The following is an 18,569-nucleotide window of genomic DNA, read 5'->3' as shown; positions in this document are numbered from 1 at the left end:
ATCTCCCGCACAGCAACTCCACTCCCACTTGTCTCCAATTCCACATCCCATCTTCAGCCCATCCCATCTATCTCCGCTGGCCACCCTCTACAAAGTTCTTCGCAACATATATCTTTCAACTATGCTGTGATGTTAAAGGTACAATTTCAATCTAATCTAATATAATCTACACATTACGTGTGGAAGATCAATATTTTTACTAAGAGTATTAGTATATTAGTAATTGACTGACCCGGTCTCTCCAGATCTCCTAACAGTACTATTTCTAGGGTCAATTTTAGATCAATGTTATGCATTTTCAGCCATTCCTGAACCTGAGACCAGAAACAGGCTACCTGAGGGCAATACCAAAATAAATGGTCTATTGATTCTGTATCCTCACAACAAAATCTGCAGAGCTTTGATGATATTATGCCCCAAATATTCAGCATTTTGTTGGTGGCAAGAATTCTACATAATAATTTTAGCTGAAAAGCACCAAGTCTTGAATCTAGGCGTTATACAAAAACATAATTACACATATGCTAGGCCCGCTAAGAGTGGAACACCGTAAGAATTGTCTAGATTTCTGACTGAAATGTATTAATGGGTGATTGGCCCTAACATTTCACTTTAAATTATGTCAATGTTCTGGTTTCTGGAACATTTTTTTTGTAAATATAAAACAAATATAACAATAGTTCTCTGGAACACGTGGAACGGTCCACAATGCGGGGGACTACGTCATGGTTATGCCTCCTCCCCTCGCGTCCCGGTTGAACGCTCATGGTGAAGCAGCGCATGCGATTGGGAGAAAGAACCAACTTTTGGGGGGGTAGTAGCCTACAACACAAAATAGCTTACTAAGAGCTGTGAACATGGCTGCAGTTACAACCAACCGTACCGAACAAGACTCCACACCGGCAAACGAGCAAAATGGAACATTGGCCAAGGGAGAGAACAGGAATAATAAGCAGGGCCCTGCAGACTCGAAACAGGAACCGGGTGACAACGAGGACGAAACAGAAATGGACGTGAGCAACGGAGACAGCAAAGAGGAGAAGCCTTCAGTCGCACCAGAAGTCGCCAAAGAATCGGTTTTACCCACGGAAAACGGCAACAAAGAAGACGAACCGGCCTGTGAACTGTCTGAACCGGTTAAAAGTCCCGTGGAGGGAATCCCTGCGAGTAGCACCGAAACCGGGGAGAGCACGGTGGAGCTGAATCAAGAACAAAGAGAGGAGAGCGTGTCCTCGCTTCCTAGCTCCGACAAGACCAAAAGCGAGGAATCCACGGAGAAAACTGACCACGGTATCAAAAGACGGGCCAGTGTCGAGATATCCTCCTCGGATGGAGAACCTCTCAGTCGAATGGATTCGGAAGACAGGTCTGTGCATTACTAATACCCAGTCAAATGTTGAATACAAAGCAGCGCAACAATGTTACCAGCCCACACCAACAATGATTCAATCTCGATAAGGTGTTGACGTTTGTGATCAAACTACATTGTCACGAGTTGCATTCACTATCCTTGCAATTATACAGTGTTGTGCGATATCTCCGCACTTTGTCTTTTGCCAAACAACAGTTTAGCGTAACAGTCGGGTTTGTTTTGCTACAATGCATCACCACCCAATGCGCAACGATGCGTTATGGACAGTTGACAACATTTGGGTACATGCATAGTTTTAACCGATAGTTGAATAGGCCTAGGTTTGCCTTTAGGTTTCAACGGAATGGTTCCACGCTGCACGTACACCCGCATCTGGACATAATGTCCATGTATGGCCTGCATTGCTACTTGGCCACCACGATGCTCATTGTGTAATAACGTAGCTACTATAAAACCACGTTTTAAAAAGAGAGACAACAGCAATATGAACATTTCAGACTTGATTTTATCTTATGAACCAATTCAGTGAGTAAGATCGTCCAAGTTGGCATGTATCCTTGAAAACAGTTTGGTGAAAGTCCCATGAGTAATTTCACAAGTGGAGCACTGAGACAAAGAAAATTATAATCACACACTAGCATATCTACACACACACTTACAGACGTGTCAGTGTGGTCAACACAACTCCTCATCGCCTTCTAGTTGGTTTGGCCTTGTGGCTGGGTCACTGTAGTTACAGGACGTCTATGTTGAGATGAGTCCTATACACACACACACACACACAGATTCTCACCCACATGCACATGAGGGAATCACACACACAAGTCTTTCTGAGATATTTAGATGTGTACCCAGAATTCCCCATGCCATTATGTGAAATGGCCAAGATGGAACTTCCACTGGATCATAAACTAGTGCAGAACGAGAGAGTGAATCAGATCAAAGGCGTTAGAAATGAGTAATGATGTATGCAACTCGCTGCTCAACTCTCTTACAGTGCAACATAGGATAATTTACTCGGGGTTGCTGCGGCCCTGCCGAAGCAGTGAGTTTCGCCGATCTGATTCACCTAACACTGTGCAGAATTCCGGTTACGCCTGTGTGACTCTTTATGTGCATGTAACAATAGAAGTCAACACACAGACACATATGCAAAAGCCTGTCCAGTGTGGATATAGGGTCCTATCGGCCATATACTAATACATACACATATACTGTACACGATGTCTGAATATCACTAGACTAGCCAACAGAAAATAACAATATACACATACATTTCTTATTCAGACGGAAGCAGAGACCTCAACCATTTCACACACCTCGATATCCACCCTTCTCCTTTTGCTGCTAAAATAGTGGGATGATTCCCTTTCTGGATCCCAGTAGATTGTCTCAGTCTGTAGCCATAAGATGACCTGTAGCGGGTAGCTAACAAAATAAACCCAGTTAGCACAAAGGCCTAAGACCCTGTGTTACTACATTTCAGCTCCTGTTGTATCTGAAGGAGAGGGGATTCCCCCCCCACCACACCCCCTTTCCCCCCCTCTCCCGTCCTGGTGTGTTGCTTTGTCTAGCCGGGGCAGAAAGGCCTGTAGTAAGAAAAGAGGGAGTGAATGGAGGAGAGAGCTCTACTGTTTGGGCAGCTGCATGGTCTCAATGTAACTTTTGTTCCCCTGCTGGCACTGAGGACCTCAGGAACAGAGCAGGGGAGCAGCTGGAGGCAGGCAGCCTTATGAGGTGTGTGTGTGTGTCACTTTCTCTTCATTCAGTGCAACATGGTAGCATTACTGAGTCACTAGTGCACTCTGAGAGGCTTTGTGTGTGAGGACGAAGGGATATACTTCTATGTCTGTAGTGGCCTGAGATTAAAATCCACTATGACACCCTCGCATCCCTCCTTGTAGACCAGGCATACTAAACCTCATATGCCCCAGAGAAGTCTGTTGACGAGCAGTGTCTGCACATGCTACAAACACACTAAATCACCAAGATTTAGTGACTGAGGCTGTCCAAACCCATGACTAGAACCGACCGCAAGGCGCGACAGAGGGTAGTGCGTACGGCCCAGTACCACACGGGGGCCAAGATTCCTGCCACCCAGGACCTCTATACCAACCAGGTGGTGTCAGAGGAAGGCCCTAAAAATTTCCAAAGACTTCAGCCACCCTAGTCAGACTATTCTCTCTGCTACGACACAACAAGAGGTACCAGACCGCGAAGTCTAGGTCCAAAATGCTGCTTAACAGCATCTAACCTCCCAAGCCATAAGGCTGCTGAACAGCTAATTAAATGGCTGTATTGACCCCTCCCCCTTTTTTACGCTGCTGCTACTCACTGTTTATCTATGCATAGTCACTTTACCCCTACCTACGTGCACATATTACCTCAATTGCCTCGACTAACTTGTACTCCTGCACATTGACTCGGTACCATTAGCCTCGTTATTGTTATTTTGTTACTCCTGTTTTTTACTCTAGTTTATTTAGTAAATATTTTCTTAACTGCATTGTTGGTTAAGGGCTTGTAAGTAAGCATTTCAAGGTAAGATGTGACTAATAACATTTGATTTGTTATGTAGTACAACAGATCTCTGTGCTGACCCCATCTCCCTCCCTCCCTCTCTCTCAGTATCAGCAGTACTCTGATGGACATGGAGAGCACAGCGTCCAGCGGGCGCTCCACACCTGCCATGATGAACGGGCACGGCCCGGGCACCGCCACCCCGTCGGTGGGTAAGAGCGTGGCATACACCTGCTGCTGGGACCAGTGCCAGCTCCTCTTTACCACTAGCCCAGACCTGGCTGAGCACATCAGGGGCGTGCACGTGGACGGACAACGGGGAGGGGTATGTTTTTTTTTTTCTTCTTCTCTATCCTTCACTTCATCTTCTCTGTCCTGCCTGCCTGCTCACCATCTTCTATCCCCTTCCTCCTTCACCTTCGAGTTTTACGCCTCCAACTCCTCTTCTCCTCTTCTCCACCACCACAACCCTGTCTTCAAAATATCAATCCCCCTCTTCTCCATCTTGAAGATAATCCAAACATCCTGTGTTAAACTAACTCCAGATGAGAAGTACTGCTGTACAAAGACCGCTTGATGTTTTATCTCTCTTGGAACTGTAGGTTCAGAGAGGGGGCGGGGGTCAGTTTATGGGGACTTGAGTTTCTAGGTGCATCAGTTAAAAATGGTCCGTCATTGAATTTATATATGAAATGTCCATCTGCCAACTACTACAATTATCTAGGATAGTAGGACATTTAGTTTCTTACATTGCATCTTGGGTAACTCATAAGAGCTAGGTTGTGAGTGACCTGTGAAGAGACGTGTGTTTAACAGTGTTGCTGTCCTCTCGCCAGGTTTTTGTGTGCCTGTGGAAAGGCTGCAAGGTGTACAACACCCCGTCTACCAGTCAGAGCTGGCTCCAGAGACACATGGTCTCACACAGCGGAGACAAACCATTCAAGGTGAGAAAACGCCTTCCTTTCTTCCATTTTCCTGTTCGGTTGCTCGCTCGCTCACTCTCCCTTCACTGTCACACACACAACATCAAAGCACTGACTCTGCAAACCACATCCTCATGTCAGATACAGTGCCTTCATCGTATTGATACCCCTTGGCTTATTCCACATTTTGCTGTGTTACAGCCTGAATTCAAAATGGATTCAATTGTTTTTCCCTCGCCCATCTACACACTACCTCATAATGACAAAGTGAAAACATGTTTTTATTTATTTTTGCTAATTTATTGAAAATGAAATACAGAAATATCTAATTTACAGAAGTATTCACACCCCTGCGTTAATACATGTTAGAATCACCGTTGGCAGCGATTACAGCTGTGAGTCTTTCTGGGTATGTCTCTAAGAGCTTTGCACACCTGGATTGTACAATATTTGCACATTATTTTTATATTCTTCAAGCTCTGTCAAGTTGTTGCTCATTGCTAGACAGCCATTTTCAAGTCTCGTATTAGATTTTCAAGCCAATTCATGTCAAAACTGTAACCAGGCCTGACATTATTCAATGTCGTCTTGGTAAGCAACTCCTGTATATATTTGACCTTGTGTTTTAGGTTACTGTCCTGCTGAAAGGTGAGTTTGTCTCCAGTGTCTGCTGGAAAGCAGACTGAACCAGGTTTTTCTCTAGGATTTGACCTGTGCTTAGCTCTGTTCTGTTTATTTTTATCCTAAAGAAAAGTCCTTGTTAATGACGAGCATACCCATAACATGATGCAGCCACCACCATGCTTGAAAATGTGAAGTGGTACTCGGTGATGTGTGGTTGGATTTGCCCTAAACATAAAGCTTTGTATTCAAGACATAAAGTTAATTTCTTTGCCACATTCTTTGCAGTTTTACTTTAGTGCCTTGTTTTTTTTAACCTTTATTTAACTAGGCAAGTCAGTTAAGAACAAATTCTTATTTTCAATGACGGCCTAGGAACATTGCAAACAGGATGCATGTTTTGGAATATTCTGTACAGGCTTCCTTAATTTCAGTCTGTCAATTAGGTTAGTATTGTGGAGCAACTACAGTTTTGTTGATCAATCCTCAGTTTTCTCCTATCACAACCATTAAACACTATACCTGTTTTAGTCACCATTGGCCTCATGGTGAAATCCCTGAACGGTTTCCTTCCTCTCCGGCAACTGAGTTAGGAAGGACGCCTGTATCTTTGTAGTGACTGTGTGTTAATAACTTCACAATGCTCAAAGGGATATGCGATGTCTGCTTACATTATTATTTTTTTTACCCATCTACCAATAAGTGCCCTTCTTTGCGAGGCATTGGAAAACCTCCCTGGTCTTTGTGGTTTAATCTGTTTGAAATTCACTGCTCAACTGAGGGACCTTACATATAATTGTATGGGTGGGGTACAGAGATGAGGTAGTCATTCAAAAATCATGTTAAACACTTAAGTCCATGCAACTTATGATGTGACTTAAGCACATTTTTACTCCTGAACTTATTTAGGTTTGCCATAACAAAGGGGGTTGAATACTTATTGACGCAACACATTTCTGCTTTCAGTTTTAATTAATTAGTGAACATTTGTCAAAACATAATTCCACTTGGACATTTGAAAATCGGGTTGTAGCACAACAAATTGTGGCTAAAGTCGAGGGGTGTGAATACTTTCATACCTTCTGTATGTACATGTCAGGTGCTATAGATTATTCTAGTCTTAGAATGATTCTAATTATCTCCAACACAATACACTTGTCACACACTATCCTGTGTGATGCTAATGCATGATTTTATATTGAATGGTTCCATTGAACTGTGCCTTCTATACCCAGACCTACAGTTTCCCCTGCATTAAACCCTTTGAGCTATTATTGAAATAGAAATCAGCTAGATTTCAAATAGAACGACCAATACTGTTATTCTCTATGTAAGTGCTGTTGAATAAGCGATCTACTGTTAAATCTACTAGTCCGTGTTCTCACCGGTGTCGTCTCCATCTTTGTCAGTGTGTGGTGGGGGGCTGCAATGCCACGTTTGCCTCCCAGGGGGGGCTAGCGCGCCACGTACCCACCCACTTCAGCTCCCAGAACACCAACAAGCTGGCCAATCAGGGCAAGATGAAGGAGGATTCACCTTCGAAGGCGGGGCTTAACAAGAGGCGGAAACTCAAGAACAAACGCAGGCGGTCTTTACGTACGTATCCGAGAAACACACACACGCACATATAAACACACGCAATACACACACAGCATGTTTTATTATCCTTGTGCGGACCTAAAATTGATTTCCATTAAAAATCCTATTTTGCCTAATTGTTGCCCTAATTTTAACTGTAAACCTAAGCCTAAAATAGCCTTTGTCCTCTGGGACTTTTGGGCATTTCTGGTACCCATAAGGATGGCAATACAAGCACCCACAAATGCAAGCATGTGTATACACACACAGATATGCACGGACACACACTCAATCATACAATCAATCAATAAACCAATCATGTACTCACTGATCAGGTTGCCTGGCATTCAAACCAAGCGTCTTAACCAATCGGGTGGTGGGAAACGTTTTGATGATGAATATCTACGAGGGTCAGATCCATCTGATTGGCTAATCCCCTCTGACCTCCCGACCTATGAACCTCAGTTTAACGCTCCCCCTCTCTCACCCCAGTGTGTTCTGTCCCTCCAGCACGACCTCACGACTTCTTTGATGCCCAGACCATGGATGCTATCAGACACCGGGCCATCTGCCTCAACCTGGCTACACATATAGAGAGCCTGGGCAACGGACACAGTGTGGTGTTTCACAGCACGGTTAGTAGTAGCACACACACACCGTTGTCTACCACAGCATGGTCAGGGATCCAGCGGAGGCAGACCATGCAGGGTCCTGCACACACACACTGTACTTCACTGTTCAGACAGCAGAGGGCACAGCAGACCTACAGAATAATTTTTCTTTTTTTAAAACTTTTATTTAAGCTGGGAGTCATGCTGAGACCACGTTCTCTTTATGCAGATGAGGCCTGCATGAACACATCAATACACAACCATTGCACTATTATACATGTCTTTCTATACACACATCAATTACACAATATGTGAAAAGTAAACACAACCGTATGAAACAAACACATTCTTCAGTAAAAAGCCCTCTAACATCTGCCTGAATTGCTCTAGAGGCACCAACTCTAACTTTAAGGACTTTTTTAGAAAAACCCAAATCAGATTTACCTAATTCGGTGGAGATTGAAGGGCTCTCCAGGGTTAGCCATCCCTGAGTCCGGGTCTGGTAACTTCTACGTCTGAAGTTTAACAATGAGGTAAGGTATGATGGCAGTTTATAGACAAAGAGCACAATGCCTCGATCTACGAGACTTCACGTTGGGCCAGCCTACTTTCTGATTCAAAATGCAATGATGAGTACGGAACCTATCGCCCGTAATAATGCACTGTGATAAACTGTGCCCAACGGCTTCAGTACAGTGGCAGCTGCATTCATATAGACAAATCCCCATAGTCAATAACCCGGAATGAATGTTGACTGGAAGATTTTGTTTTCTGCTATTTAACAAAAGACAGCATTTGTCCCTATATTGGAAGCCTATTTGACTGATTAATTTCGTAACTTATTCGTCAACATGCTTTTCGTTCATCCAGATGCCCAGATATTTATAAGAGGGGACACGATCAACGAGGGCACAATCCAAAGTACTAGGGGTGTAACTGTTCATCAAACCCACGGTTTGATATGTATTGGGGGGGTCGCGGTTCAGTTTCGGTGAAGTTCCATTCACAATATTCCTGTCATTCTGTTGTGACAGGATTGTCATGTTGGTCCTCTCATGTTTCCACTCTTGATGCTGCATTTGTCACCTTCTGGGAGTTGTGAAGTCATAAATACCAGTTGGATGCGTTCATGTGATTTGAACTCGTTGAGAAACGCAAGTAGCTAATTGCCAACAAGCTGCGTCAAACATAAACTAAAAGTACAGCCATCATGCTTGTAAACATGTTTTTTTTTACCCACAATAGATTGCTTTTTTATTAATGTTTTGCTGCATTTAACTGCCAAATGCTGCTCAAGGCCGTTTCCTTAGTAGGCGACACCCGAGGTAATCATGTGGGAGAAGTGTGTGCTTCAGATCATTGACAAGTTTCCCACAAGTAAGTAAGTACCAGTTGGAGGGCCATTCAAGTGGGTTTTCCCCAGTCGTATGTGGTAAATTCCCACTTGGTTACGAACACGCCATGACACTGTCTCCTTCAGTGCCAGATGCGCAGTTGGGATGCTCATAAAGGGGCATGTCTGTAGCACGGCACATCTCCTATTCCAGGGTAATGTGATGTCTGTCACTGTTACGTAAGCGCAACACAGGGGTGCGTTGGCCAATTCATTCTAAACCTCATCTTTGGCTTGCTCATATAGAGCGGGTACAACCTGTTTGCTTAAATTGGCGCAAGAGGAAGTTCGTAAGGCGCTGAAACCCCCCTATTCTCAATCACCGTGATTGGGTATGTCTGTGGTTATAAAGCAAATAATAAAACACAGCCTACCTATCGCTCTTGTAATGTATTTGGCCCGGTCAGAGTCATCTGCCAAGGAATGCTTGAATGCCGAGGTGATACGGTGGTGTTTCTGTCTTGATGTCAGAGTAAATGTGTCAACACATTTGAGGTGTTGGCAGCTGCATAGGATATTCTTGTTGAGCGTGGCGACATACTGTTAATGTTTTATCCACAACTCTCTGCCCATATCAGTTGTAATCTGCTGGGGAAGCCTGAATGTCCACATACTGGAGATTTAAACGATTGTTGATGATCCTCCCAATTCGGGTTTATCAACCTCCCCATCGTACAGAACTCGTCCTTGGCTGCGCCTCACAAAATGTGAAATGCGCCAGTTAAGGTAATTTTGATTCCGATGTCCGCGTAGGCGCTAGTTTTAACGGAATAGCCTTACATGTTTGTTTTAGTTCAGATTTACGGCATGGGCCTACTACGACGCAGCGTATGCATTTTGTAATATTAGTTTTTATGTATTCATTCGGGTTCAGTGCGACCGAATCGAGGTCCCTGAACCGAACGTTTCGGTACGACTACGTGTACCTTTACACCCCTAAGGAGTACTTCTGCATAAATCATCAGATTCTTATGTGATTTGGAAAATAACATGTTCTTGGTTTTACCTGCACTAAGTACCAATGTCAGTTCAGCAAAGGCCTTCTTGGAGGGCGATAGCAAAAGATTGAGACTGACTGGGCCTGGTCAGATGCGGGGTCAATAGCATACACCACAGTGTCACCTGCATACAGGTGAATGTTTTCATTATTTTTTATTTTTAACCGGAACACGAATTGATCCCTGTAGGATATATTGGCACGGGTGTTAGGACCGAGTCCTGGTCGAGGGCCTGCAAACCGTGCAAATGTATCCTCCAGACACCAGCTTCGTGGGCGTTATACCTTTTATACAACGGGTTACCAACATATTCAAATGATTGACCTATTTTCATGAGCGTTATTTTGATTCATTTATTCATACTATTTCATCCTTCCACAAGATATTGTCCTGACACTAATACTAGTAAAGGCCCAGTGCGCTACTTTTGTGAATTATTATTATTATTATTATATATCTTTTTTTTTTTAACTCTGCTTTTTTTTTAAATATATTTTTTTTACTTCCGGCTGGGCTGATTGGACAGTGAGACAGAACAGAGAAAATTAGCATTTCAACATCATAGCTTTAGCCGGTGGTAACTTGTGGAACAGACACCGTCAGACTCACCAATTGTATAATTACAATACATTTCCTAGTTAAAAAGGATCTGAGTATTTGCCAAGGGTTCTATCATTTTTGCTCTGCAAGAGTTTGGACATAGGGCTCAGAATTACTTAGGTGACCCGACACCACCTTTTGAAGGGGGAGTATGTGGGCCACTTTCCAGACCCTGGGGATGGCACCAAAAACACTTCTGGTAAACATGTGTTAAAGATTCTGCAATCAGAGGAGCAGAACGCTGCAGCAAGACTGGATCTTTTGGATGAAGCAATCTTGCTCAAGGCGTCTAGCACATCACAAGTAGAAAGTTGTTGAAATGAAAACAAAGATTCACAACTTCCATTGAGCCAGCTAGAGGCTGGGAGAGGGGCAGGCAGTCGACTGGCTGACCAGGGTCAATTAAAACTTTTATTTTAGTTCAAGTGAAAAGCCTGCTGATATTAAATGCTGATTTAAAAAATAAAAATAAACACATTTCTAAAGCATCACAATCACACAACTTGTTTTCCAAAATTGACGGTTTAAACTCACATGAGTTCATGTGTGCAGTGTTGAGGCCTGCTGAAAATGAAGGGCCCAGCCAGGGAATAACACTGACTCCTGTGTCCCTTTTTTTAATTAAACTGCTAATAAAGGGAACTGCCAGCAACCCTCCCATGAAACACACTGCTCTGACGTACATGCCAGAGTTCAGACCCAGCCAGGCCTGTTGTTGGAGCCGCTTAGAAAACAGACCTCTTCACCTCCTTCCAGCCTCTGTCCTCCCTCACTCCCACCATCTCTCCCCTACACATGCAGTTGGAGAACTTCTACCAGTATTTTCACAGAGAAATCAAGAGAGACAGACAGCGTAGGAACCCAGCAGTTGCCTGACGACTCCGACTGAATTATTCCGCTGCTCTGTTCACTTCGTACTTAAGTCTGAGACTGCCATCATTGTGGGGATGGCAAAAATGATGGGTGTTGTACAAAACAAAGTCATCAACGATTGGGTCTTTACATCTTTATCCACGTGTGTTCTGGCTCTGGCCCCACCCATCAGTTTCTGGGACCAATCAGAATGGTTAGAATGTGTTTGTGTTCTAGACATCGTCGGGGAGGTACTCGGATCCAGACTCATCGCGGAGAAGAAATGAACGTCCATGGGCGTGGCGTAGCATTTGGCTGAAGCAAGTACTTTGGGTAGCCAAGCAAACCCAGCAGGCCTTCTCTAAGCCAAAGCAAAAAGCAAATAAAACCATGGGAGAGAGTCTAGTGTAATGTCTTTTCACACTGTGACTTACATTGTGTGTGTGTGTGTACGTGTATGCACACATCCATCTGTGTGTTTCTAAAGATAAAGAGCATTCCTAGTCTTCACCTTGGTCCAGGGTCACACTCACTCACTGTGGAATGCACTAACGTCAGTCAGGGAGCTGTATTGTTCCTACCACACACAGGGTGTGTGTATATGTTTAGTGGCTGGACTGGCGTCTTCAGGCCAGTGAAGTAACAGTGTTAGTCTGCGGAGTGGGAGGGAGGACAGATTGAGTCTGGCTTAATTAGACTGGAGCCAGGTGTCTGATTCCTTTTACTGACTTGCCATCAGCATCAGGCCTTTGGTTAGGGATGGTGTGTGTGTGTGGGTGGGTGTGTCTCTCCAAATATCTCTCCAGTATGACCTCAACAACAATGTGTTGTTTTTCCAATGTCTCTGTTATTGGGTGGTGTCTTACCTCTCTTCTTCTTCTATCTCTAGGTAATAGCGAGGAGGAAGGAAGATTCTGGGAAGGTTAAAGTCCTCCTCCACTGGACTCCTGAGGACATGTGAGTTGCCCTCTTTTTCTCCACCCTCCCCTCTACCTCTCCTCCCAACATCCTGCTCTTCAGTTCTCTCCTGTTGGCAGACACAATGCCACAGTCCTCTTCTCTCCCTTTTCTCTCCTGTACTACTGGCAAGCAGAGGGCTATCCTCCCCCTCCTCTCTTCCTATCCTTCTCCTCCCCTGCTCTGTAAATGTCAGCAGGCGTTTAGTGGTGGTTAGTCAATTTGTCCTGTGGCTGTGGGCAGGAGGCTGGCAATCACCTGTGACCCTACCATCGCACCACACACACACACAGGAGGATACCCAGGTTAGCGTCTCCATCTTGAAGGGTCAGTGATCTGGATGAGTTCACTCGTGTCGTGGGAGCTACTCTGTGATCTCTGTCCACCCTTTCATCCCTCCTGAACTCTTTCTCTTTTCCTTTGGTGTAGTCCCATAGGTTAATTTTGATCAGTGGCCCAGTTTAGGAGATAATTAATGACCAAGAGCTCCCTTGACAATCATTACAGCTATCATAACCAGCTGTGTGCATTTCAGACTGAATTATTGTAAGTTAGCTATGTAGTTGGCGTACTATATTATCAGGAAAATTATTGAAGGGGAGTAGACGAGGAGAGAGAGCCTCTTCAGACTATTGAGCTGCAGCCCTGTGTAGCCCTACTCCTCCTCAGGCCATTAGTTTCTCAGCCAGAGGAGAGAAGGAGAGGAAGTCACTTCAGACTGAGACAAAGCCCTGTGCAGCCCTCCTCTCTAGCCATTAGTTTCTCAGCTGGAGGAACAGGCTGTCAGCTCTGCTCTGTCTAAAACCCCTCTCGCAGAGAGCTCATCTCCGACAGAAGCAAATTTCTGGGTCAGGAAACGGGCTATAAGCCAAAACGACGCTCGCTTTCATGGTACATGTCCAAAATAAACCTCTCTCTTTTGGAATTTTTGTTGTTTTGGGGTTTGGATGAAGAAGGGAGGAGGAGGAGCAAGAGGCGTATTGCAGCACTCGTTTCAGAAGCAGAGTGTTTTGTTTAAGAGTTGGATATGTCTCTCTAAGGACCATGTTGCTGTGAAGGCAACCGTCACCCACACTACCATGGAGAATGTCTACCAGATGTTATTGTAGTCACTTCTAGCACTCAGCTACGGCGCTGCAGCAGCATCCTATGTGTACAGTGACACAGCTGAGGCCTTCCTCTCTGTCTCCTAGCATGTTATTGGGTGCTTTTCTGCCGTTTTTGTTTTGGCTCTGTCCACTTGGGTTCATCCCTCTGCAAGGGTATGGTCCCCTCTCGCCTCTCCATTTCTTTAATACCTCTCTCTTCTCCTTTCATCCACTATCCACTTTCTTCCTTTCCTTCTCCTTTCCTCCCCCTAGGGCTTTCATCTGCCCCTCTCTGAATCTATGATCTATAGCCAAGCAGTCTGCTAACGATGAACCAGGCACCGCTTATTCACATCTCCCCCACATCCTCTCTCTTTCTCTCTCTCTCTCTCTCTGTTTGTTCATTGGGATGCTTTCCTGGTGACGCACACAGTGACGACTGTAGCAGGAGTAGAGAGGAGCCCAGTACTGGCATTGATCCTCTCCCAATGTTTCCCACAGATAACACCTAAATACACTCTTTAGTTAGACAAGCACTTTAGGAAGCATGCATTTGTACCACTGCAATCTCCTCTTAACCCATGTCTGTTAGATGCCAGTCAGACACCAGCTCAGAGAGGCCACGGTGCCAACTACAAGATTTGTACTGTCTGTCACCTCTTCCCCCTCTCTCTCTCCCTCACTCTCTTCTCCTCCTTTTCTCATCCTTCTTCCCTTGTGCTCTCACATTCTCTCTCTCCTCCTTCCCTCTCGCTTGCTCTCAATCTCTATCCCCCTCTCCAGACTACCTGATGTGTGGGTGAATGAGAGTGACCGGCCACAGCAGAAGACCAAGGTGGTCCACCTCTCCCAGCTGCCCCAGGAGACACACGTACTGCTGGACCCCAACATATACAGGTGTGTGTGTGTGTGTGTGTGTGCATGCACTGGAGGGGGGGGGGGGGGGGGGGGTTGCCAAATCTTGAGGCATAGACCATTAGGGCTAATCATTTACTCTCCAAATAGTGTGTGTGTGCCTGTGGACGTGCAAATAACTCATACAATGGTTGACTCACAACAACAACAATGTGAGCATACCTACCACAGCCAGTGTGTTTTCCTAGACTCCGTACTGGCCCAGTGATCCCCGAGGGCCTGTGCTACTCTGTGTTTACCCAGCTAATTAATGATGGTTACAGGCTTCTTGTAATGGATGGCCATGCAGCACAGAGCTAAATATGAACACCCAATGCCCATGGAGAGAGGTGATCCTGAACCTCACGTCGGCCTTGCATGTGAATGCCGGCTGCTTTGAGTTTGTTGTACCTAGTCTTTCCTCTCTTTTATTCTTACAAGCAGTGATGTAAATGCTTTATAGGCAAAGTGAAGAAGGTATGGTTCCCTGAAGAGCCCCCACCCCCCCTTCAGTGATGTAAATGCTTTATAGGCAAAGTGAAGAAGGTATGGTTCCCTGAAGAGCCCCCACCCCCCCTTCAGTGATGTATATGCTTTATAGGCAAAGTGAAGAAGGTATGGTTCCCTGAAGAGCCCCCACCCCCCCTTCAGTGATGTATATGCTTTATAGGCAAAGTGAAGAAGGTATGGTTCCCTGAAGAGCCCCCACCCCCCCTTCAGTGATGTAAATGCTTTATAGGCAAAGTGAAGAAGGTATGGTTCCCTGAAGAGCCCCCACCCCCCCTTCAGTGATGTATATGCTTTATAGGCAAAGTGAAGAAGGTATGGTTCCCTGAAGAGCCCCCACCCCCCCTTCAGTGATGTATATGCTTTATAGGCAAAGTGAAGAAGGTATGGTTCCCTGAAGAGCCCCCCCCCCCCCCCTTCAGTGATGTAAATGCTTTATAGGCAAAGTGAAGAAGGTATGGTTCCCTGAAGAGCCCCCCCCCCTTCAGTGATGTATATGCTTTATAGACAAAGTGAAGAAGGTATGGTTCCCTGAAGAGCCCCCCCCCCCTTCAGTGATGTAAATGCTTTATAGGCAAAGTGAAGAAGGTATGGTTCCCTGAAGAGCCCCCCCCCCCCCCCTTCAGTGATGTAAATGCTTTATAGGCAAAGTGAAGAAGGTATGGTTCCCTGAAGAGCCCCCCCCCCCCCTCTTCAGTGGTGTAAAGTACTTAAGTAAAAAATACTTTTAAATGACTAAAGTTGTTTCTTGTGCTAGCTGTACTTTACTATTTATATTTTTGACTACTTTTAGTTCACTACATTCATTAAGAAGATAATGTACTTTTTACTCAATACATTTTCCATGACACCCAAAAGTACTTTTTAAACTTTTTATGCATAACAGGAAAGGAAAAAGGTCTAATTCACACACTTAACGAGAACATCCAGGTCATCCCTACTACCTCTGATCTGGCAGACTCACAAAACACAAATGCTTCATTTGAAAGTGTGCCCCTGACCATCCGTAAACTCAAAATGACTAGAAAATCGTGCCGTCTGGTTGGTCTAATATGAGGAATTACAAAAGATTTATACCTTTACTTTTGATGCTTAAGTTAATTTAAAACCAAATACCTTTACTCAAGTAGTATTTTCCTGGGTGACCCCTAACCTAACCCCTGAAGCACTCACTGGCTCCTTGGCCTGTTGTTTTCAAACACACATTCCTCCACTCTCCTCCTTCTCTCTGTCTCGTATGGGATAGTGAGAGAAAGAATCCTGACATGCCTGACATTCAGTAGGGTCAGGTTATGGTGTGTTGTCATTATGATTTGTGTGCCAGGAGTAATCTGAGAAGCACAGCTTTCAAGATTCAGGAATGATGTGACTGCTATTTATTTCCCCACCAGGTGGCACCCGTCACTGTTGTCAGCCAGAAGAAAATACTACGCTGTAGACAAAGCATTCCACCCCTTTCTTGACCCACCTCCCTCAATGCCGTCTTGCATCTTGGGTGTCATCCCCTGCTGTTGACCCTTCTGGCCACTATAATGCAACCCTCCCCATCACTCCCCTGATAAATATTTTTCTTCACAAAAGTGGTTCCCTGGGCCTTGATTCCTCCTGTATGAAAATGTAATGGTCGATATCCTCTCATAGTTCTGTAAAAACCCCGGTAGAATGTATAACATTCTGAACATGTAGAGGAATGCTTACAGTACATGAATGACTGTGGGGGGAGGTGGACCGTGTTAAGAGTGATGTCATGCGTACACAATATGCATAAGTGGAAACGAATGTAAAGTGCCGCTGTCGTTACAGGATGTTCTTCTAGAGACTAAGGACCAATCAAAAGGGACTCGAGCAGGAGCCTGACTATGTCACCTGGCACAGGAAGTCCCCATGTCATATCCTGTCTGGACAGGAGTGGAGAAGACCAGAGATTTCAATACCTCTTTTATTTCCCCCCTTTTTTCTTTAACTTTCTGCTCTTTTCACTTTCTTTTCAATGTCAAATTCCTCCAAATGATGAAGTGAATTTAGTATTTGTTTTCAATGGTTTCTGAAAATACACTCTATACACAGTAGTATGCTGACACCTCTTCAAATAAGTGAATTTGGCTATTTCAGCCACACCCGTTGCTGCTAGGTGTGTTAAATTGAGCACACAGCCATGCGATCTCCGTAGACAAACATTGGCAGTAGAATGAAGTGGGTTTCCATGGCCGAGCAGCCACACACAAGCCTAAGATCACCATGCACAATGCAAAGCGTCGTCTGGAATGGTGTAAAGCTTGCCGCCGTTGGACTCTGGAGCAGTGGAAACGCGTTCTCTGGAGTGATGAATCACACTTCACCATCTGGCAGTCCGACGGACGAATATGGGTTTGGCGGATGCCAGGAGAGCGCTACCTGTCCGAATAAGGTGCGCCAACTGTAAAGTTTGGTGGATGAGGAATAATGGTTCGTGCTAGGCCCCTTAGTTCCTGTGAAGGGAAATCTTAACGCCACAGCATATGACATTCCAGACGATACTGTGCTTCCAACTTTGTGGCAGGCCCTTTCCTGTTTCAGCATGACAATGCCCCCCTGCACAAAGCAAGGTCCATACAGAAATGGTTTGTCAGGATCGGTGTGGAAGAACTTGACTGGCCTGCACAGAGCCCTGACCTCCACTCCATTGAACCTTTGGGATTAATTGGAACGCAGACTTTGAGCCAGGCCTAATCACCCCACATCAGTGCCCGACCTCACTAATGCTCTTGTGGCTGAATGGAAACAAGTCCCTGCAGCAATGTTCCAACTTCGAGTGAAAAGCCTTCCCAGGAGAGTGGAGGCTGTTATAGCAGAAAAGGGGGGGACGAACTCCATATTAATGCCCATGATTTTGGAATGAGATGTTCTACGAGCAGGTGTCCACATACTTTTGGTCATGTAGTGTAGGCCAAATGTATTATATACTAGGTGCTGAACATTTGAGCTATTTTGGGGGTGTTTTAGTTAATACAACTAGACTACGAGCTTAACAGCACAGTTACTTGATGTTGTAGAGACCTAGTTGCATTTTGTAGAGAAACGTGTCTTTGTAAATACTCCTGGAGATTGGTAATATATTTTTATACCTGGAAATTGTACTCTAGATGTTTTATTATTTCTTTCCATTTAAAAAAAAAAAAAAACATTTTTAAAAAGATTTTAAACTATAATAATTGTACATAATGCAATAGGAAAATAGTTAGGAAAATAGGCTGTTAAGTGCACCCGGTTTCTGTCTGACACTAGCTAGGTGAATTGTACTGTCGAATCTTCTGATAGTTAAGATGATGATGAGGAAGTTGTAAGGCCTGTGTGTGTGTTTCTGTACGTTGTCTTTGTGCTGCTGGCAATAGGCAAGTAATAACAGTATTATTAACCCCTCTCTCTCTCCAGTCTTCTGTCAGTCTGGCTAACTGACCTCTGCATGTTAGTGTCCGCAGGGAATGGGGATGATCATGTTGAACTATACAGTAGGACTGTTCTTCACGGTCTGTCTGAATAGCTACCGAAGTGTGTGTGTGTGTGTGTGTGTGTGTGTGTGTAGAGGTCCATTATAACATGGCATCACAGGTTTTTTTTTTTGAATAAAATGTTTAATTAAACCTGTCATCTCTTATAATTGCCTCTGACATTAGGC

At 44.7% G+C, this 18,569-nt stretch overlaps 1 protein-coding gene across 2 annotated transcripts; it reads left to right on the top strand.

Annotated features, from left to right (window-relative positions):
- The first annotated feature begins 747 nt into the window (after positions 1 to 747).
- LOC139392770 (zinc finger protein AEBP2-like) lies at positions 748 to 18,534 on the top strand. Of its 2 annotated transcripts, none has more exons than XM_071141015.1 (8): positions 748 to 1,366; positions 4,001 to 4,217; positions 4,729 to 4,836; positions 6,846 to 7,032; positions 7,525 to 7,649; positions 12,358 to 12,425; positions 14,297 to 14,410; positions 16,718 to 18,534. In XM_071141015.1, exons 1-8 carry the CDS (start codon positions 858 to 860, stop codon positions 16,728 to 16,730), a joined length of 1,341 nt encoding a protein of 446 aa, XP_070997116.1. In that variant the 5' UTR covers positions 748 to 857; the 3' UTR covers positions 16,731 to 18,534. The 2 variants fall into 2 exon arrangements, with proteins under 2 accessions (XP_070997116.1, XP_070997115.1); XM_071141014.1 differs by having other exon boundaries at positions 767 to 1,366; positions 7,507 to 7,649.
- Positions 18,535 to 18,569: the final 35 nt, after the last annotated feature.

Source organism: Oncorhynchus clarkii, chromosome 33, assembly GCF_045791955.1.
Source record: "Oncorhynchus clarkii lewisi isolate Uvic-CL-2024 chromosome 33, UVic_Ocla_1.0, whole genome shotgun sequence".
Taxonomy (NCBI): Eukaryota; Metazoa; Chordata; class Actinopteri; order Salmoniformes; family Salmonidae; genus Oncorhynchus; species Oncorhynchus clarkii.
The sequence above is the reverse complement of the archived record's forward strand: the minus strand, read 5'-3'. Positions and strand labels throughout refer to the sequence as shown.